Here is a 21,654-nt window from a genome sequence, read left to right on the forward strand (position 1 = left end):
GCCTCGTCTTCCTGCAGATGAACGTGTCGCCCGCTTCTCTCGCCAGTCTGTATGAAGAGGATTTTAAACAAGACATGGCAGCCTTGAAGGTGAAGAGCGCTGGAGTCCGCCCGCCGTGAGGGTGTGAGCGCTGAACGCCGGTGTCGCTGACCCACGCCTTTCCCGTGGGACGTCATCTCGCCTTTGCTTTCCGTCAGGTCCTCCCCCCGACGGTGTACTTGAGGGTGACTGAAAATATTCCTCAGATCATTTCTTTCATCGAAGGAATCATTGCTAATGGGCACGCTTACCCCACAGCACAAGGTAGGGGTCCCGTTCCTTACCAGGGCGTGGGCTAGATCCTGGGGGGTCGGGAGAAACTGGACCCGTGTTTGCACGTTGTTGGAGTTGCCGGACGCCGCACTGTCTTTTCTCGCCTGCTGTGGTATCCGACCAAGTGCTGGAACGTTCTCTATCGCAACCCGTCCTCCTGCTGGCCGCTCCCGGCGTGGGGCCGTCGCCCTCCGCGGACCGGTGACAGCGTCCTCCCCGCACACCCCACGGCGGCTGGCGTGGGAGCCACTGCTTTTTGCCTGGCCTTTGCTCCCGCTGGGGTCCCGGTGGCCCTGAGCCAGGCCTCCCCCTTGCGATCCCTCTCTGCCCAAGTCCCACTCGTCCTCACCCCTGACCAAGCTTTCCCCTCCCAGGACGTTCCCTCTCCGCTCGGGGCTGAGAGCGGACACTCAGCCTGGCCCTGGTGCCGTGCTGTGCCCTCGGCCGCTGGGCACGGGCTGTCCTAGCTGTTCCTGTCCCCCTACCCCGTCCCTTCTGGGATGATAAAAACCGCTGGTTTTTAGTGAATGACTCATTAGCATGCCCAGCCCAGACCTGAGATATGTGCGTCTGGTGCTTGTTGTGCGGCAGGAACCAAGTATAAAGCCAGAGGAAGACACCGGTGTTGCGGGTGCCGTGGGGCCCCATCTTTCAGGGGCTCCTGCCCACGCGCCTCCAGCCCCGCGGGGCCCAGTTTCCCGGCGCGCGCACTAGACTTTGACAAGTCTTCCTTGACCTTACTCGCTGTGTTTAGATTTCGTCTCCCAAAAAAATCTGTTTGTGAGCGGCTCGGGTGACCGAGCCGCACTCTTCCCTGGAAGCACGGGCGCTGTTTTCCCGCCGCGGGGAGCCAGAATGAGACCCGCGGCCCAGAGCAGGCGTCAGGGGGCGGAGGACCAAACGCTCCCTAGCGGGGGCGTGGCTGGCTTGTCGCTCTGTGACGCTGCTTTTTGTGTGTTTGTTTTTTAAAGATTTTATTTATTTGAGAGAGAGAGAGATCACAAGTACGCAGAGAGGCAGCAGAGACAGGGGCAGGTTCCCCGCTGAGCAGACAGCCCGATGCGGGGCTCGATCCCAGGACCCTGAGATCATGACCTGAGCCGAAGGCAGAGGCTTAACCCACTGAGCCACCCAGGCGCCCCTCCTATTTTATTATTTAAATTTTACTGAGTTAACAGACAGGGCAGTGTTGGTTTCTGGAGTGGAATTCGGTGATTCTGAGAAATGATGGATTCTTTATCAAACAGGCAATGTCTACTTCGACCTGCAGTCGAGAGGAGACAGGTACGGCAAGCTGGTCGGTGTGGTCCCCAGTCCCGTCGGAGAGCCTGGTGAGTGGACCCCGCTCCCACACTGGGGCCCCGGGTCTGCAGGGCAGGCTCGGCCTCTCCGACCCGCGTTCGGCGCCCGACCGTCCACCCCTGCGGCTTGTGCTGTTTGACTCATTGTTTACAGCAAGAGAGGGAGTTTGAGGGTGAAGTCCTCTCGGCAGGGGTGAGTCTGCTCCCTGCCAGGTCCTCAGCCCTCCTCCCTGCGGAGGGCACCTTCACACACTCCTGCTGTCGCGTTGGCCGCCACACTCACCTCCTCCTGCATTTTCCCGCAGAGCAGATCCTGTAGGCGCTTGAACACATAGAACGTTCCCGCCGAATTTCCCTTTATTCCGCCGCTCTTCTGTTGAGTGACTGTTGGACTGAAGCCATTTTTATGGAGAAGAAGGATGTATATAGAAATAAATTTGAAATAATTTTTTTAAAAGGTTTTTATTTATTTGACAGAGAGAGAGATCGCAAGTAGGCAGAGAGGCAGGCAGAGAGAGAGGAGGAAGCAGGCTCCCCGCTGAGCAGAGAGCCCGATGTGGGACTCGATCCCAGGACCCTGAGATCACGACCTGAGCCGAAGGCAGAGGCTTAACACACTGAGCCACTCAGGCGCCCCCAAAATAATTTTTAAAAATTTAAAGTTAAAAATAATTTTAAATTAAAAAAAAAATACTACTTGAGAGAACCAAGTAAAGATGAGCCAAAACCCCAAAGACAAATCTTCCAAGCGAGTTTTGTCTTTAGACATTAGCCTCCACTCCATAAATGACACCAGTTATTTTTTCATTTTTTTTATGTTTTAAGGATTTTATTTATTTGACAGAGAGAGCGCATGAGCTGGGGGAAAGGCAGAGGGAGAAGCAGGCTCCCCGCCGAGCAAGGCTCAATCCCAGGACACCAGGATCATGACCTGAGCCAAAGGCTGAAGGCGGCGGCTTAACCGACCGAGGCACCAGGTGCCCCAATGAAGCCATTTGCTTTAATTAGTGACAGTGTTATCTGACTCCTCAGAAACCGTGTTTGTTCCTCTCACGCGTGAGTACGCTGCTCCCTCCAGAAAGGCCAGAACCGAGCACCGCACATGTGTGGGTTTGCCACCGTGCCCCAGGGAAGCAGAGGACATGTTTCTGAGCCCCACGTTCTAGCATCAGTGATGCTTTGGTGTTGGATAGACTTTAGGGGCGTCTCGCTGGTGCAGTCGGTGGGGCGTCCGCCTTTTGGGTTCGGCTCGCGTCATGATCTCAGGGTCATGGGATCGAGCCCTGCATCGGGCTCCGTGCTCAGCAGGGAGCCTGAGATGCCCTCTCTCCCTCTCTCTCTGCCCCCCCACCATCTTGCAAATAAGTAAGTCCTTAAAAAACAGCAGGCTTTATTTGAGGGCAGTTTTAGGGAGGAGCGAAGATTTCCCACATTGTCCTGACCCTGGTCACACACAGCCTGCCCTGTTCATGCACGTGACGCACCAGAAATGGACATCTGTCCTAGCGGGTACACCTGTAGGGACACATCATTACCCCAAGTCTGTGGTTTGCACAAGCGTTCACGCTTGGTGCTGATTTTTCTGTGGGCTGGATAACTGTAATGATGCGTGTCACAGAGCTGCTTTACTGCCCTCAGACCTCCCCTGTGCCCCAGCGGCTCCAACCCCCTCCCTCCTCACCCCTGGCAACCCATGATCTCTTACTGTCTGCATGGTTTTGCCTTTTCTGGAATGCCGTAGGGTTAGAGTCATACAGTGTGTGGTCTTTTCTGACTGGCTTTTTTCACTCAGTACACATTTAAGTGTATATGTGTGTTGAAGCCACCAGGTCCCACTGGGACCCAGGCAGGGGCAGAACCCCTTGGGGGCAGGGCATGCAGTCACCTTGCAGGAGTCTCTGGAGCCTGATAGGTCATTTCCTTTGAGAGCTGAGTAATACTCCCGCGTCTGGATGCAGCTCCCTCTCGTGTCCCCTGTTGCCGGTTGTGGCGGTGCCAAGCTTTGGGACAGACAGAGCCCAGGACCGGCTCGTCCCACCGGGTACCGTCACCTGACCCTCCTCTTCTGGGCTCTCCTGCTCCTCAGATGTCACTGACACTCACAGCGTTTTTCTCCGTGTGATTGTCTCTCTGGGGGGAGTTGCCCGGGACTCCTCTGCCGGCGGACTAGCCCGACCGCTCAGCTCTGCGCTTCCCGGGAGGAAGCATCGGTTTGATTGGCGACGCCCCCCCACTCCTGCGCTGAAACCGGCCTCGCCTCGCGCCGGGACCTCCCTCTCGGGCCTGTTTTAGATAAAGGTGTTGGGGTTCCTTTGGGCCTCCTGGGGAGAGGAGGAGCAGGAGGGCACGTGCCCGAAGGAGCCGCGTCTTCGGGATGTCGTGGCCGGGCCACGTGGCTTTGCCAGTCGTGGCTTCCCGGCCCTGACTGTCATTGCTCTTGGCAGCTGCGACAGACAAGCGGCACGCCGGCGACTTTGCCCTGTGGAAGGCGGCCAGGCCGCAGGAGGTGTTCTGGGCGTCCCCCTGGGGAAACGGAAGACCTGGCTGGCACATAGAGTGTTCCACCCTCTCCAGGTGAGGTTGTGTCCTGGGCGGGCTTGCACTACCGCGCGTGGCCAGCAGAGGGGGCGGGTGAGAGCAGCAGCCCCCGGGCGGTGGGGGGGGGGGGCTCTTTCTCTTTTTTTTTCATCGAGTTTTTAATTGTACTTCCAGCGTAGTTAAGTACAGCATTACGTCAGCTTCATGTGTCAGCGTGGGGGTTCAGCCGCGCTCCACGCTCCTCCGCACCATCGTCCCTCCCCTCTGGGGCCCATCAGCGTGTTTCCTGTACTTAAGAGTCTGTTTCTTTTCTTTCTTTCTTTTTTTTAATTTTAAGATTTTATTTATTTATTTGACAGAGAGACACAGCGAGAGAGGGAGCACAGCAGGGGGGTAGGAGAGGGGGAAGCAGGCGTCCCACCGAGCAGGGAGCCCGATGCGGGGCTGGATCCCAGGACCCGGGGATCACGACCTGAGCCGAAGGCCGACGCTCAGTGACTGAGCCACCCGGGCGCCCCTAAGAGTCTGTTCTTGATTTGCCTCTTTTTTCCCCTTTGTTCATTTTGTTTCTTAAGTTTCACGTGTGCGTGAAGCCACACGGTGTTTGTCCTTCTCTGACTCGTCTCCGCGCGACGCTGACTCCGTCCTGCTGTTGCACGCGGAAGACGTCATCACGTTCACGGCTGAGCACGCTTCCGTTCGACACATGTCACCTGTGTTATCCCGTCGTCTCTCGGTGGCCACGGGCTGCTTCCACAGTTGGGCTGTTGTAAATAATGCTGCCGTGAATGGGGCGCGTGTGTCCCTCTGAATGACTGATTTGTGTGTTCTTCGGGTAAACACCCAAAAGTAAAACTGCTGGTCATAACGTAGCTCAATTCTCAGCTTTCTGAGGACCCTCCATGCTGTTTCCCGGAGTGGCCGCCCCAGCTTGCTCTCCCACCAGCAGTGCAGGAGGCTCCCCTTTCCCCGCATCCTCGCCAGCACTGTTCTCGTGGTTTGGGTTTGAGCCGTGCTGACAGGCGCGATCTGGTTTGGGTTCGCCTTTCCCTGATGCTGAGCGCCCTTTCACATCTCGTGGCCCCTCTGAGTCTTCTTCGGAGAAGTGTCCGTTCGTGTCTTCTGCCCACTTTTCACTGGGACTCTTTGGTTTGGGGTGTTGAGTTGCGTCAGTTCTTTATGTATTTTGGACACTAACCCTTTGTTGGGTACGTGATTTGCCAGCATCTTCCCCTGTTCTGTAAGTCGTCTGCTGGTTTTGATGGTCGTGTCCTTCGCTGCGCAGAGACTTACTGCTCTGAAGAAGTCGTCCCAGGACGGGCACCTGGGTGGCTCAGTGGGTTAAAGCTGCTGCCTTCGGCTCAGGTCATGGTCTCAGGGTCCTGGGATCGAGTCCCGCGTCGGGCTCTCTGCTCAGCAGGGAGCCTGCTTCCCTTCCTCTCTCTCTCTCTGCCTGCCTCTCTGCCTACTTGTGATCTCTGTCTGTCAAATAAATAAATAAAATCTTAAAAAAAAAAAAAAAAAAAGAAAGAAAGAAAGAAAGAAAAAGAAGTCCCAGGAGCTCATTTTTGCTCGTTTCTCTTGCTTCAGGAGCCGTACCTAGAACGCGGTTGTCAGAAGCTATGCCAGGGGAATCCCTGCCTGTGTCTCTTCTAGATTTTAATGGATTCCTTTTTCACATTTAGCTCTTTCATCCATTTTTATTGTATTTTCGTGTGTGCTGGAAAAAGGTGATTGAGTTTCATTCTTCTGCATGTGGCTGTCCCGTTCTCCCAGCCCCATTCGTCGAAGAGACTTTCCTTTTCCCATTGTACATTCTTTCCTGCTTCGTCAAAGATTGGCCGTATAATTGTGGGATTATTTCTGGGTTTTCCATTGTGTTCCATTGATCTGTGATGTCTACTTAGGCCAGTACCGTACTATTTGGACCACTACAAGTAATTTAACTTGAAGTCTAGAGTTGTGATCCCTCCAGTTTTGTTTTCCTTTTTCAAAATTACTTTGGTTATTTTGGTCCTTTTGTGGTTCCATACAAATTTCAGGATTCTTTCTTCTTTATTGTTACTGTTTATTCTGTGAAAAGTGCTGCAGGTATTTTGATGGGGATTGCATTAATGCATTAAATGTGTAGATTGCTTGGGGTGATGTGAACACTTGAACAATATTCTTCCCCAGTCAATGAGCATCCAATGTCTTCCATTTCTTTGTGTCATTTTCCGTTTCTTTCATCGCTTTACAGTTTCCAAAGTGTAGGCCTTTCTTCTCTGTGGTTGGATTTATTCCTGTGTATCTTTTTATTTTTGGTACAGTTGTAAATGGGATTATTTCTGCCGCTTCCTTATGAGTGAACAGAAATGCAACAGTTTTCTGAACATTGATTTGGCATACTGAGTTTCATTTATCTTTTTTAATAGTATTTTGGTGAAGTCTCTAGGGTTTTCTGTGTATGATACCATGTCATCTGCAAATAGAGTTTTGCTTCTTCTTTACCAGTTTGGCTTCTATTGTTTCTTCTGTTGTCTGATTGCGGATGCGGGGACGTCCAGTCCTGAGTTGGGTAGAAGCGGTGAGAGTGGACATCCCTGTCTTGTCCCTGACCTTACGGGAGAGCACTCAGTGTTTCCCTACCGAGTAGGGAGTTAGGTGCAGGATTTTCATTTATGGTCTTTATTATTAATGAGGTGTGTTCCCTCTAGACCTGCTCTGTTGAGGGTTTTTATCCTGAATGGATGTTGTACTTTGTCAGATGCTTTTTCTGCATCTGTTGAAATGGGTATATTGTTCTTATCCGTTCTCTTGTTGATGTCCTGTATCACACTGGTTGTTTTGTGAATATTTAAACCGCCCTAGCAACCCAGGAATAGATATCATTTGATTGTGGTGCATGGTTTTTAGAATATATTGTTGGATTCAGTTTGCTAGGATTTTGTGGAGGACTTTCACATCCAGATGCATAAGAGAGACTGGGCCGTGGTTCTCTTTTTCAGTGGTGTCTTTGCGGCTTTTGGTATTGGGGTGATGCTGGCCTCACAGAGTGAATTTGGAGTTCCTCTTCTACTTACTGGAATGGTTTGACAAGAATATGTGTTAACTCTTCATTAAATGTTTGCTAGAATTCACCTGCAAAACCATCTGGTCCCAGACTTTAATTTGTTGGGAGTTGCTGTGTTTCCTCCGTTTCATACTATTAGTTACGGTGATCTTTCTGTTCTACTCAGAGAGTCCCCTTTAATATTTCTTTTTTTTTTTTTTCTTTTTTTTGGTCAGAGAGAGAGATTGAGAGAAAGAGGGAACATAAGCAGGGGGAGCAGCAGAGAGAGAGGGAAAGGGAGGGAAAAACAGGCTCCCCACTGAGCAAGGAGCCTGATGTGGGACTCAGTCCCAGGATCCCGGGATCGTGACCTGAGCCGAAGGCGGCCGACCAGCTGACTGAGGCACCCAGGCGCCCCTCTTTCAGCACTTTGACTATATCAAGCCATTCTCTTGCCTGCAAAGTTTCTGCTGAAAAATTCACTGATAGCCGTATGGGGTTTCCTTTGTGTGTAACTGTCTTCTTTTCTCTTGCTGCTTTTATTTATTTTAGAGAGGGAGACATTGTGTGATTTGGGGAGGGACAGTGGGAGAGAGTCCTCAAGCCGACTCCACACTGAGTGCAGAGTCTGATACGGGGCCTGCTCCCGTGACCGCGATCATGACCTGAGCCAAACTCAAGAGTCGGACTCTCAGCTGACTGAGGTACCCAGGCACGTGCCCCCACCCCCGTTTTTTTCTTTATCACTGTCTTTTGCTTTTTATTCACTGTGTATCTTGGTGCAGACCTTCTTGTATTGATTTTCTTGGGGGAAGTCTCTGTGCCTTCTATATCTGGATATCTGTTTCCTTCCCCAGATTGAGGAATTTTTTAGCTATTATTTCTTTAAATAAATCTTCTGCCCCTTTTTCTCTCTCTTATTCTGGGATCCCTATAACATGCATGTTTTATGCTTAATGGAGTCACTGAATTCCCAAAGTCTGTTCTCACTTTGCATATTTTTCTTTCCTCTCACCAGCTCGGCTTAATTACTTTCCATGATTCCTTCTTCCACGTCATTAATCAGCTCTTCTGCTTCTTCTAGCCTCCTATATATTCCATCCAGTGTAGTGGATTGGATTGGATTGGATTGGATTGTATGTATGTATGTATGTATGTATGTATTTATTTATTTTAAATACAGAGAAGCTTTTTCTTTTAAAGAGTTTATTTATTTGGGGCACCTGGGTGGCTTAGTGGGTTAAGGCACTGTCTTTGGCTTAGGTCATGGTCTCAGGGTCCTGGGATCGAGCCCCACACGAGGCTCCCTGCTCAGTGGAGACCCTGCTTCCCCCTCTGTCTGTGCCTGCCTCTGCCTACTTGTGATCTCTCTCTGTCAAATAAATAAATGAAATCTTAAAAAAAAAAAAAAAAGTTTATTTATTTGACAGCAGCGAGAAAGAGAGAGAGAGAGGAGCAGAGGGAAAGGGAGAAGTAGACTCCCCGCCAAGCAGGAAGCCCAATGCGGGGATCGATCTCAGGACCCTGGGATCATGACCTGGGCTAAAGGCAGGCACTCAACTGACTGAGCCACCCAGGCACCCCCAGATGTCTCTTTAAGGGTGGAAACTCAGCTTCCTGACATCTTCCTGCCCCTCCCAGAGCTTAGCTGCTGATTTTTAAAATTGTGTGTGTTAAAGATTTATTTATTTTAGAGAGAAAGAGAGAGTGTGCGCAGTGGAAAGGGACGAGGGAGAGAGAGTTCCAAAAGACTCTTCAGTGAGTGCAGAACCTGGCCATGGACTCGATCCCACAACCCTGAGATCCTGACCCAAGCTGAAACCAAGAGTCAGATGCTCAAACGATTGTACCACCCAGGCACCCCTAAAATTCCAGGCTTTTAAGTCTCGCTGGTTATAAAAACTCATGAAATTCTCCTCTCTTTCATAGCCGAACAGTACGGGGGTGGATCTTTGCGTGGGCTCCCCAGCGTCACAGCACGGGGGTGGATCTTTGCGTGGGCTCCCCAGCATGACGGTCTGCTTCTCGCCCTTCTCCCCGCCACCCCTCCCCCAGCCCCCTTCAGACTGCAGACAGCCAGGGCCCTTTTAGCTCCTGACCGTGTCTCTGCCCTTCCTACCCTCTTTGATGTGGTCTGTTCTCTCCCTTCAGCTGTGGAGTTTGTTCTGCGAGTCTCTGGGTCATTGTCTGGGTTATTTACACGGATATGAGTATTTTCCAGTTGTATCTGTGGGATGAGGCCAGCTTAGGGTCCTCCTACTCCACCATCTTCCCAGTCTCCCCGTGAACCATCCTCTTACCTGCTGCTTTCCCCGGAGATGGTCGTGCTTCACACCACTGAGCACCGCCCCAGCTTCCACTCTCCGGGCTCCTCAGTCTTCGGTCTGCCTACCTTCTGGCTCTTCTTCCACAGTCGCGTCACGCACTGGAAATTCCCCTCCATAGACTGTTCCTCTGCTGCTTCCCATGGATCTCCTGGGAGCCACATGCGCCTGTGCTTGAGCACGCTGCATGTGCTCTTCGGAACAGGTGCACCTTGCGTTACTGTGCTACAGTTTGTAGATGCTGCGGTTTTTACTGGTTGAGTTTTGTGGCGACCCTGGAAAGCAGGTTGGTTGTCATCACTAGCGTCAGCTCACTTTGGGTGTCTGTGTCACGTCTGTGTAATTCTCACAGTCTTTCGAGCGTTGTCATTATTATTGTATTTGGTCTGGTGATACATGATCTGTAGGATTGGATGTTACTGTTGTGCTTGGGGAACCATGAGCCCTGCCGTGTTCGTGTGCCCAGTGTGAGATGTGAACTTAGTCGATCGATGTGTGTTTCCACCACTCCACGCCTGGCTGTTCCCCATCTCTCTCCCTCTCCCGGGACCTCCCTATTCCCTGAGACACAACAGTATCAAAATTAGGCCAATTCATAACCCTCCGGTGGCCTCTAAGTGTTCAAGTCAGTGGAAGTCACACATCTCTGACTTTAAATCAGAAGCTAGAAATGACTAAGCTCAGCGGGGAAGGCATGTCGAAAGCCAGGACAGACCAAAAGCTAGGCCTCTCGTGGCAAACAGTGAGCCACGTTGTGAAGGTAGCGGAAACGTTCTCGAAGGAAATGGAAAGTGCTCCTCCAGTGAAGACACAAACAGTAAGAAAGTGGAACAGCTTTACTACTTAGGTGGACAAAGTTTCAGTAATCTGGATAGGAGATGGAACCAGCCACGACATTCCCTTAAGCTTACGCTAACCCAGGGCAGGGTCCTGACTTTCTTCCATTCTGTGAGGGCAGAGGGCGGCGAGGAAGCCATAGAAGGAAAGTCTGAAGCTCGCAGAGGCCGGTGAGTGTGCTTTAAGGAACAAAGTCCTTCCTGTAACAGTGCAAGGTGGCACAGCCGGAACTGACGGAGAAGCTCTAGTAAGCTCTCCAGAAGGTCTCGCTGGGACAGTGAATGAGGGCAGCTACGCTAAACACCGGGTTTTCAGTGGAGACAGAACCCCGTTCTGTTGGAAGAAGATGCCATCTTGGTCCTCCGTGGCTGGGAAGAGGTCAGTGCCTGGCTTCAGAGCTTCAAAGGACAAACTACTCCCTTGTTTGGGGCTCACGCAGCCATCTGGTGACTTTAAGTTGAAGCTGATGCTCACTTACCATTCCAAAAGTCCCGGGCCCTTAGGAATTACGGGAAATTGCTCTGCTCTGTAAATGGAACAGTAAAGCCTGGATGACTGTGCATCTGCCCACAACATTGTTTACTGAGACTTGTAAGCTGACCGTTGAGATCTGTTGCTCAGAACAGAAGATTCCTTCCAAAACCCGACAAGTAGCTCATTGACTGTGTACGTGGCCACCCCAGAGCTCTGATGGAGCTGGGCAGGACTAATACTATGCTCACACCTGCTCATGTGTCCACTCTGCGGCCGAGGGAGCGAGGAGTAAACAGTACATTTTGTAAGGCTGTAGCCACCCCGGAAAGGGATTCCTCTGATGGATCTGGGGAAGTAAACTGAAAACCTTCTGGAAAGGATCTGCCAATCCAGATGCCACTGAGGACATTTGTGATTGATGGGAAGAGGTCAAATACCAACATAAGCAGAAGTCCAGTGACCCAGCCCTCTTGGGTAACTGCGAGGGTTCGAGACGCCAGCGGAGGGAGTCACTGCAGATGTGGTGGAAACAGCAGAAGAACCAGAATCAGAAGTGGGGCCTGAAGTCAGGACTGGATCAGGGCGCTCTCAGGACCAAACTTGAACAGTCAAGGAGTTGCTTCTTAGGGATGACAAAGAGCATGGTTTCTTGAGGAGGAATGTTCTGCTGGTGAAGATGCTACAAAGACTGTTGAAACAGCAGCGAAGGATTTAGAACAGACGGAAACCGAGTGACGCAGCCGTGGCAGGTTTGAGAGGACGCACTCCTGTTTTGAAAGCACTTCTGTGGGTACAGCGCTGTCAGACAGCATCGCGTGAAACAAATCGTTCATGAACAGAAGAGTGCGGTGATGTGGCGGCTCTTCTGCTGTCTTTCTTTCAGAGTTTGCCGCAGCCACCGCCCTGGGGCAGCAGCTGTCGCCATCAGGCAAGACCCTCCACCAGCCAAAAGGCTGCAGCAGTTCGCTGGAAGCTTGCAAGGTGGTTAGCATTTTCAAGCAGTGGAGTATCTTCTGATGAGCGCACGCACGTTGACTCTCGGAGAATTCTACTGCGCACGTAACGGACTACAGTCTAGTGCGAGCGTAACTGCCGCACGCGCTGGGCACCCAGAAGGTTCATCTGACTTACTGATTGTGGTGTTCGCATTGTCGGGGTGCAGGGGAACTGAGGCCGCCGGATGTCGCAGGCACTGCCCCGGGTCCTGGGAGCTGCCTGTAATGCTTCGCCCACCATGGTGGCTCGGCGGCGGGGTACGGTGCTGGCTGGGCGGACCATGGTGGGTTTCTAGGACCGACAGATGAGCACGTAGTTCCCAGGGTCTTGCTCTTAGAAATACCTGCAGTGAATAACCTTGTCCATTTATTTTCTGTTTGTGGAGGTGAGGGTTTTGGTATGTTCAGTAACCCGTGATTTTCATGTATCTGATGGGTTTCAGCTCCTGGCAGATGTTTGTTATAATGAGCGGTTTTCAAGATTAGAAACCCGTGGAAAATATAGTTAAGGTCAACATTTCCAACTACTGTCTCCACCCAGGCTTGAAGGTCAGCAAACCCAGATCAGCAAACCCAGTTCCCTCCAGTTGTCATTGTGTGCGGTGCTGTTTGCGGGCAGATTCTGAGTGTGCACGTGGGAAGGAGTAACTGTCCGGGGAGCGCGCTGGGCCCCCGGGGCTGATCCCAGCCTGGTTTCTTGTCGGTGGACGGATGTTCTTCCCCTTCAGCTGGGTGGGAGGACCTCGTGCTCCGTGACCTGCCCACCCAAGTCATGTTGGTTCTACGGAGGAGTGAGGATGGGCGCCATGTTTCCCCATCACCCTCGGCTGCTGCCCTCGCCTGTGCTAATGTCATCAGGACTCTTCTAGAAACACATCCTGGAAGTCCTGAGACGTCAGGAAACAGGGCCCAGCTTTGCATTGAAAAACCACACCCCACCCTCAGTCTTATTGTACACACTTACGTGTTTATAAATACTTTTGATTTAAGAGCAATGTGGGGCATATATTGGGCTGTAAAAAGATGTTTGTTTATTTATGTATTTATGTATTTTTAAAGATTTTATTTATTTGACAAAGAGAGAGACAATCAGAGAGGGAACACAAGCAGGGGGAGTGGGAGAGGGAGAAGCAGGCATCCCGCTGAGCAGGGAGCCAGATGTGAGGCTCCATCCCAGGACCCTAGGATCGTGACCTGAGCCGCAGGCAGACGCTTAAGGACTAACCACCCAGGTGCCCCTTATATTGTAGATAGAAATAATTTCTCTACAGTAGGTAGAAAACATTTAATAAATCGCACATCTAATCTTACCACTAAAGGTTTTTGTTGAACTCTAACAAAAATAGACTTTTATTCCTTCTGGGTATTCTTTTATTTTACATCAGGTCTAACATACAACAATAGAGACTAATAGGGAAGCCTGGTGGCTCAGTCGGTTGAGTTTCTGCCTTCGGCTCAGGTCATGATCCCAGGATCCTGGGATCCAGCCCCACATCGGGCTCTCTGCTCCGCGGGGAGCCTGCTTCTCCTTCCTCTGCCTGCCTCGCTTCCTGCTTGTGATCTCTCTCCCTCTGACAAATGAAATCTAATTTTTTTTTTTTTTATTAAGAATAGAGACTAATATAATGAACACCACAGACACACAGTTTAGCTTTATTTTTCAGGTAACTTTATGCCCAATGTGAGGCTGGAACTCATGACCCCAGGATCAAGGGTCACAGACTAAGGCTGCCAGGCGCCCCCACTGTTTTGCTCTGTTAAGTCCTAATGCTGCCGGTTTTGTTTCAGAACTTCGTAAAAATGAAGCAGTCGTTACAAAGAGAAACAGACGAGGCCCTGTGCTCTCCTTCCTGGTCCTGGCCCTTTGGTCTTACGCTCCCTTCATGAGCCTGTGACCAAGGATGAACGCTAGCAGCCTGGTGCGTTTCTGCCACCAGCGGCATGGCCAGTGTGCACGTGGTCTCTCCAAAGCCAGGCCAGGGGAGAAGAGTCAGCAGGAAGGGACCTCAGGCTGCGGCATTTTCAAAATGTCTACTTTGGGGGCACGTGGCCGGGTCAGTTGGTAGATTCTGCGACTCTTGGTCTCAGGGTTGTGAGTTCAAGGCCCACGATGGGGTCAGAGTTTACGTAATTAAAAAAAAATAATAAACAATGAAATAAAATAAAGGAAATGCCTCTTTTTAACCATATTTAGAGAACTCACAAGTGTCTGCAGCTCCCCCGAGCTCGGTGCCCAGGGGCAGGCGGCGGCCTTGGGAGCTCCGCATCTGTTTGAGGGTCTCCTCAGGCCACGTTCTCCCTGTGCTGAGGGCTGCATTTTCACCGTTGTTGTCGGAAGCAGCGCCACTCAGCCCGGCCCCCAGCAGGTGCTCTGGGGACAGTTACATGGGCTTTGAGCGTCTGGCCAGCTCCACGGTCCCCAGCAGCCCTGCTGGTTGTAGGGTGCGGTTTTAGGGGACATGAGGTTTTCCAGGGACGCAGAGCATTAAAGCAGAAACACCAGCAGCTGGTATGTGATGCTTTGAATTCAGTTGTCTTGTTGCTTATACGTGATCACTAAGGAGTTCTATCTTCAAAAGCCATAGTAGAATGTCTCCTGGTTTTATAGGCTCTTTCATTAAGGTTGGAAACCCACTGACCTCTACCTATTGAAAGAAAAGGTAATTTTGCATGTGTGTATATGTATCTATCCAGAACAAAGAGAATTCTATCTCTCTGCTAGGAGGCAGAGCTCGGAATTAGAGATCTGTGAAAGAAAACAGCCTCAGGTTCTGTGTGCCCCGGATAAATCGCCACGCACACTGATTTTAAGTTGCGATCTGCTCGTCAGATGCATGGAGGCCGGGAGGACTCAGGGTGGACGTGCTGTTGAAGCTAACCCGCGTCCCGCTGTCCCGCAGTCTGCTGTTTGGAAGCCAGCTGGACATCCACTCGGGCGGCGTCGATCTGGCTTTTCCGCATCACGAGAACGAAATCGCCCAGTGCGAGGCCTTCCATCGGTGCCCGCAGTGGGGAAACTATTTTCTGCATTCTGGTAAGTCACGACTTCACGTTAATTTGTTCTATTTCGGGTCTGTCGCTTCCGTTTATTGCTGAAACAGCTCTGTTTGCGAACGCATGGCCCTGACGACGGTCAAGAGAGCTGTCTCTCCAGTGTTCGGGTTTGTGCCAGCTGGCTGGGAGCGTCCCCGGATGGGAGATACGAGTGTGCCTTTTTAGGAAGAAGTGCGGGCTGGGCGGAACGTGAGCACCGTTCTCCGCGCGGAGTGGCGGCAGAGGCACAGGCGCTCTGCTGTCTGGTGGGCGACGGGAGGCTTGACATTACCCTTCTCTCGGGACGCGGGGACATGCCAATGACTGAGCCGTCAGGCCCGCTGGAGCCGGATGCCCGCACACACAGCGTCCTGTGACACTGTGCTCTCCGGCGCGGGGACCTGCCGGGCGCCCGTCAGTGAATGCGGGCCCAGGGACCCGCACGTGTCCACGGTCCTGCCACTGCGTCATTATGCCCCTTTTCGACTGTTGGGACAGCAGGATCTCCTCCACCCCACAGCCCCCCGGGGCTGGAGGAACAGCGGGGTCTCCTGACCGACGGGAGGGGCCGTCTTCCCTTTCTGAAGTCAACGGATGGAAGAGAAGTAGTCGGACGGTTTCATTCTCTAGAAATCTCAAGTTAAAAATGTTTGGTATATACGTGTTACATCGAATTACGTGTTCAAGGTTATATTTCTGTTTGGAAGCCAAATTTTCTTTTATTTTTGTAAAAGGTTTTACTTATTTGACAGAGTGAGAGAGATCACAAGTAGGCAGAGAGGCAGGCAGAGAGAGGAAGGGGAAGCAGGCTCCCCGCTGAGCAGAGCCTGATGCAGGGATCGATCCCAGGACCCTGAGATCATGACCTGGGCTGAAGGCAGACGCTTAACCCCCTGAGCCTCCCAGGCGCCCATGGAAGCCACAGCTTCCCCCGTTCTCAGAACACTTGGCCTTGGAGCACCGCGTGCTCCATGTCCTACCGTGTGGGAGAGGAGGCCCCCCCAGAAGTAAACCCAGAGGGCCCCCGGCTAGACTGAGAAGCCCCTGACTTAGGTCATTCTGTCTGCACGTACGTGGCGGTGAAGGAACCCCCCGCAGGCTCTGGAGAAGCCCGCACAAACGGACTGCAGCGGGAGATCGAGTTAGTCCTTCTCAGAGACCTGCCGCTTGGAATGTCCAGGATCCAGCAGACAATGGCCGGTGCCTGGTCTGCAGAACCAGAGCCCTGGTCCCTCCTGGGTGGAGGAGGCGGTCAGGCCGGGGTTTCCAGGGCTTGGGATGGTGGCGGGGGGGTGGTGGTGGAGGGAGGTGGGGGGTGGGCAGGAGGAACTTCTGCTGGGCAGCGGGGGCTGCTGGTGGTGGGCAGGGCGGACCCCACACCCTCCAGTAGGTGCGGCTGCAGCTTCCCTCCTGGGGGCACCGTCCTTCAGCGAGGCGGTGTTGGCCTCCTGCGGAGTGAAGCCCCGGACACTCCCCCTTTTTCCACCCAGTTCAGAACAAACTACTGGTTTTGTTTCAGGGCATTTGCACGTGAAAGGCAGAGAAGAAAAAATGTCCAAATCACTGAGAAACTACATCACGATTAAGGTAACGGTGCCCCCCTGACCTTCCAGCGGGCTGCCGCGCGTGTGGGGCGACCCGAGTCTCCGCCCCCAGTGCTCCCGGCCCTGACAGACCCGTGCTCCCTCCACGCTGAACTTACTGTTCTCGTAAACGCACGCGGCGACAGTCCGCGTTCTGGTTCTCGGCCGGGTCCCCTGCCCTCTGCGGGCCGGCTTCCCCACGGACATCTGCCTTCGGACGCTCACGCCACCTTCTTCCCTGAGCCTTTGTCCACACAGCGACCCGGAGTCCCATCACCCCGTTTCTGTCCCAGCGCCCACCCGCCAGCCTGTGGCTTGGGGGCTTCGCTGTGTCGTGGGGCAGAGGGGCGGCGTGTGAATGTGAACGGAAAACGTGTGAACTCACACGGGTGCTTCAGACACTTTGCTCTTTGTCTTTGGGCCCCTGAAGCCAAATGTGGTTTTAACTGCAAATACTAAAATGACAAGGACAGTTATGAGACCTTCATCCCCTGAACACACGAGCGCTAGCCTTGTTCCCACCATCGTCCACACAGTCCTGCCCTGTGCACGGGCTCAGTGACGCGGTCGGAAGAGGGGACGGCAGCCTCGCGCAGCGTCCCACGCCCACGTCCGTCCCCCCTCAGCTCCCCTCCTCACAGGGGCTTCGTCACCTCTCATCGTCACGAGAGGGGTGAGCACTGGACAGAAGGGATGTTGAGGGAGAGGGAGACCACGTGCACGTCACTTCCACCACAGCGTCACGGTGATGAACGTCCTGTTGTCGATAATCCCTGGGCCTGAGTGTGATTAAATGTCCTCACAGGATGTCTGTCTGGGGACGCAGCATAGGTAGAGGCTTCAGTCCTTCACGTGCTCAGGCGTCCCCGGGGGCTTGAGCGTGTCCCCCGTGCCCGGGGCGGGAGCTGGAAGCCGGAAGGGGAGCACTGCTCATGCATTCGTCTTCACGGACCTTCCTGACGGAAATGTTGTCGTGCACATTTTCCTCCAGAAAAACACGACTTACACACTCGCCACGGAGACTCAAGGTTACTACTTTCCTGCATCTGTTGTGTTTTCCGTATCGACGGGCGTGGTGGGCGCATGTGGGGTTCCTGGGCCGCTGGACGGCGTGGCACTGCCCCGTTCTGCGTGCACGTCCCCAAAACAAGGACGTTTCCCTGCGTAACCTGGACGCCAAACGTGTCAGCAGTCATTCCGCAACATGAGTGACCTCGTCCGCGCTCTGATTTTCCCTGTGTCCCAATGTCCTTTATAGCCTGGATTCTTCTCAGACGAGGATCCAGTCCAGGTTCATGTGTCGCATTTGGATGCTGTGTCTCCTTGGATGTTTCAGAAGACATTTCGCCCCGATGAAACGCAGAGAACCGAAAAGTCACCGTGGAGACCGTTGTTACGTGCACAGCGATGTTGTGCGAGAGCGCTCCAGAGCTTCCTTGTCTGGCCAGACCGAACCTTTCCCCTGTGCAAGTCCCGGCAGCCCTCCCCTGCCCCCGGCATCCACCATACTGCTTCCTGGTCCCCTGACCTTGAGTGCTCCGGGAGCCCATGGCTTCCTCCTCCTGTGACCTTGTGTGCTCTGGGAGCCCATGGCTTCCTCCTCCTGTGACCTTGAGTGCTCCGGGAGCCCATGGCTTCCTCCTCCCGTGACCTTGAGTGCTCCCGGGAGCCCATGGCTTCCTCGTCCCGTGACCTTGAGTGCTCCGGGAGCCCATGGCTTCCTCGTCCCGTGACCTTGAGTGCTCTGGGAGCCCCTGGAAGCACAGACTCGTGGTATTTGCCCTTGTGACCAGCGTGTTTTCGCTCAGGGTGATGTCCTCCAGGTCTGTCCACTGGCGCAGGCGACAGAGCTCCTCCGTCCCCAGGGCTGAGGGACGCTCTGTGGTGGTGGTGGGCCGAGGGTGTGTTTTTGGCTTCTACTCTTCAGCAGCCTCTCTACATTTATTTTCCGAGTGGTGTTGACGTCTCGAAAACACGAGGCCAGTTTCGTTGAACATTGTGCATTTCCTGTTTGTTTCTCTGTGGCGTCTCGTGGCTTGTTCTTCTGTCTCCTGTTCCCCCGGAGCTGGAAGTGAGGTGTCAAGGCTTGACTGGCGGGAACACTTATCTGCGGTGCCGTGGGCTCTCCCAGCAGCCCCCTGGGGGCCACAGCGCCAGGCTGTCCTGCTGTCAGTGACGCTGGGTCTGAGCACTGAGGTCAGCGATGACCCCACATCTCTCGGACGTGGACATTCCTATCTCCCTTCCGTGTACACGGACAGCAGCGAGGTTATCTGCCATCGGGCGTCCTGTTCCCTGACAACCTGCCACCTATGGTGTTTGTACCCACGGCGGCTTCGCCCTGCCCTGCCCGTCCACGGCCGTGGGGCGCACGCTGTGTGGCGCTGTGGCCTGGCTGGCCCTCCTCTTCAGAGAAGGGCTGTGTCTGCTCTCTTTCTAGTATTGCTAGAAGCTCGTGCACTTCGTGTATGATCAACTCAGCCTTTATTCTTTTGGGGCTAATTTATCCCAGATGTGACCCGGGGTAAGGGGAGGAGGCGGCTCCCTTGACTGGTTCCTGCGTCCCAGGCCAACGCCCCGCACGCCCCTGTGCTTTAGGCTCTATTTCCCTTTGCGTCTGGCCCCAGAGCTGCCACTTCTTCCCGGAGCCTCGCTGCCTCGTGGGGACATGGAATCCGGAGCCAGGATCCGGGCATCTGGCGCGTTTGCTCCGCTGCAGTGACACCGCTGCCAGGCCTCTTCCGGGCAGAGCTGGCGGACGAGGCGGACGTGCGCGCACGAAGCGGTGCGTCGCCGGAGTTCACGGTGGGCTCTCCCGCGTCACACGACAGGACCGGCTTCTCTTAGCTCTCCCTCCTTCACCGAAAGTCGTATTTCCTTACAGCAGCACATCGGCTCGGTGCTTTCTCTTAAAACTGACATGTTTCAAAATTGAACACCACTGTTCCTAACCGACAGTAAACTGTTTTTACACTTGAGTTTAAAACTCAAGTTAAGATTTTCTTGCAATTCTTGTTTTAGTAACAGCTTTACTGAGATATAATTCCCGTACCCGAGACCTCGCCTGGTACCCTGTGTCATTCAGTGGTCCCCACGTCTTCACAGAGTGGCCGGCCGCCACCACCACCTGCTTGATGTGCCCCGAAGTACTCACTCCCCCCGACCCCAGCCCCCGGCACCCACTGGTCTTTCTGTTCCCGTGGACTTGCCGGAGCGGAGCTTGTGTTTCTTGTCACTCTTGGCAGCGTCGTGGGGGGTCATGCGGGGGGCACACACCCGCACGGTCAGAGTGTGAGGATTTGCTGTGTGGCATCCCCTTCGCTGCACAGAGGCTCATCTGTTAAGTCTGTTTCCAGGTGGAGGACATCTTTCCCCTTTTCCTTTATTTTCCAAAAACACGAGGTGCTGTGTTGAGCGGGGAGCACAGACAGGAACGCCGGGACACCGTCCCCAGAGCGGCTCTGCTCCCAGCGCTCGCTGTGACAGAAAGAAGCCATCTGTGTGGGAGGCCTGTCTCTCTTCCCACACAGCGAACCGTGTGTCCTCGCTTCTCCCCGTTCCCAACAAGCGTAACGTTTGGGTCTGATCTTCGAAGGACTGGATTTCGCGGTGGCGAGTTTGTAGGCGGCAGACCAGGCCGGGGCGTCCGCGGCGGGACACGCGGAGCTGCGGGGTGTGAGGAGCCACGTCCTCCCCGGCCGTGCCCCCAGCCGCCCCGCTCTGACCCCCCGTGGCCGTCGCCAGCTTCTTCGCGAAGCTCGTGTGTGTAAATACGTTCCTCGGTTTTTCTTTCCACACGAGTGCTTATGCGGTGTGCGACCTGCTTTATCCACATAGTGAATCTCTGGGGTCAGTCTCTTCCGTGCGGGGTCCATTCTTCCGAATGGCTGGGCTGTCCACTGCACCCTCATTGACTTAACAGGGCCCTGTTGAGGGTGTTGAAATGACGTCCCATTTCTACTAGAGAGCGTGCATTTTAACTGTTCTAGGTATCAGAGTGTGTCACTTTTCACAAGCCCTTGGGGGCCCACGAGGGTGCTGTACGTGATGAGTAGTGTAACATAAGGCAGAATGTTCTGGACAAAGCCTCTGGTCACGTAGCAGTGTCCTCGACGTGCCCGCCAGCCGGAAGTGTCCGTTTCCCTTGTCCGCATGAACACAATAAAATCTTCTTGCAGTCGACATTTCCCTTTTTACCTTGGTGAAAATCGACAGCCCGACTTTACATTTCACTGTTCATCGCGGCGCGTTTGAGCGTGTGCTCGTCTCCTGCGACTCCGTATCTCCGCCGGGCTGCAGGGTTGCGGGCAGTCCCTGGGGACGCTCAGCCAGGTCTGTCATGGAAACAACACCTGTCAGCTTCCCAGTTTCTAGCAGGAAAAGGTGTGCCTTTGAGCCCTCATCATTTTGGCAACCACGGACGGCTTTTACGACGGTCTGCAGGAAAGCCTGACTCTGCTTGATGGACCGGAGTCCGCATGGGGAAAGTGGGCCAGATCACGGCTCAAAACGGGCCTTTTCGAATCTCTAGGTTGTGATTTGGGACCCGTTACTTTACTCTCAAAGTCGCCACCTTAACTCGCGAGCCAGTGCGTCGAGTTTGCAAGGGTCACTGCCTGATGACCAGGCGGCTGGGAGGTTGTGCGCCGCCTCCTGACCCCCCGGCACCCCGGCCTGGTGACACTTCACCTGTCGGGGAGCGGTGTCTGGGCTGCCACGAGGTTAGTTTTCCAGCCGCTGACTCTGGTGTAGTAACTACGGTGCATCGGAGGTCGGTGGGTCTGCTCGGCCTTCCCCGGAAGGCTGTCCGTGCGCCTGCTCCCGGCCGCTCCTCTCCATCAGCCCGGGGAAGCAAGGGGTCAGCTTAACCCCGGGGCCTGACCCTGTCACTGCTCCAAGGGGGGCCACCTGCCGGACCTCGTGCGGGGTCCCAGCCCTGTGTCCCCCAGTTGTCACACTCTGGGTTCACTATTGCTGAGGGGAGGCCAGAAACTGCTAGACACAGAGCAGGTTCACGGGAGAAGGGCAGAGAACATCTCTCTTCTCACAGAGAGTCCACGACGAAGGGGCAGGATGGTTTCAGGTTTTGACCCAAACTCCATGTTGTCGGATGGTCCTGCTGGAGCCGGCTTGTCCTTGGCGCCGGTCCCTGGTGGTGTGGCCGAGCACGTCCCCGCGGAGGCCGAGGCCGCCCCTTCCCCGTCCCCGTGAGGCCACTGAGCGCTT

At 53.9% G+C, this 21,654-nt stretch overlaps 1 protein-coding gene across 8 annotated transcripts in view; it reads left to right on the forward strand.

The window, feature by feature from the left end:
- CARS2 (cysteinyl-tRNA synthetase 2, mitochondrial) overlaps window positions 1-21,654 on the forward strand; it is a 38,626-nt gene that overhangs the window by 11,058 nt on the left and 5,914 nt on the right. For 5 of the 8 annotated variants that reach the window (XM_045081308.1, XM_045081311.1, XM_045081310.1 and 2 more), the window contains 6 exons: window positions 18-89; window positions 198-303; window positions 1,560-1,643; window positions 4,058-4,187; window positions 14,713-14,846; window positions 16,365-16,432. In XM_045081308.1, coding sequence (XP_044937243.1) covers window positions 18-89; window positions 198-303; window positions 1,560-1,643; window positions 4,058-4,187; window positions 14,713-14,846; window positions 16,365-16,432 — 594 coding nt within the window. Of the gene's footprint in view, window positions 1-17; window positions 90-197; window positions 304-1,559; window positions 1,644-4,057; window positions 4,188-4,726; window positions 5,523-14,642; window positions 14,847-16,364; window positions 16,433-21,654 lie in introns of those variants that run through there. The other 3 variants (XM_045081309.1, XM_045081312.1, XM_045081313.1) reach the window with 3 other exon arrangements.

Source organism: Mustela putorius, unplaced genomic scaffold (genome assembly GCF_011764305.1).
Source record: "Mustela putorius furo isolate JIRA1106 unplaced genomic scaffold, ASM1176430v1.1 tig00000551_pilon_pilon_pilon, whole genome shotgun sequence".
NCBI lineage: Eukaryota > Metazoa > Chordata > Mammalia > Carnivora > Mustelidae > Mustela > Mustela putorius.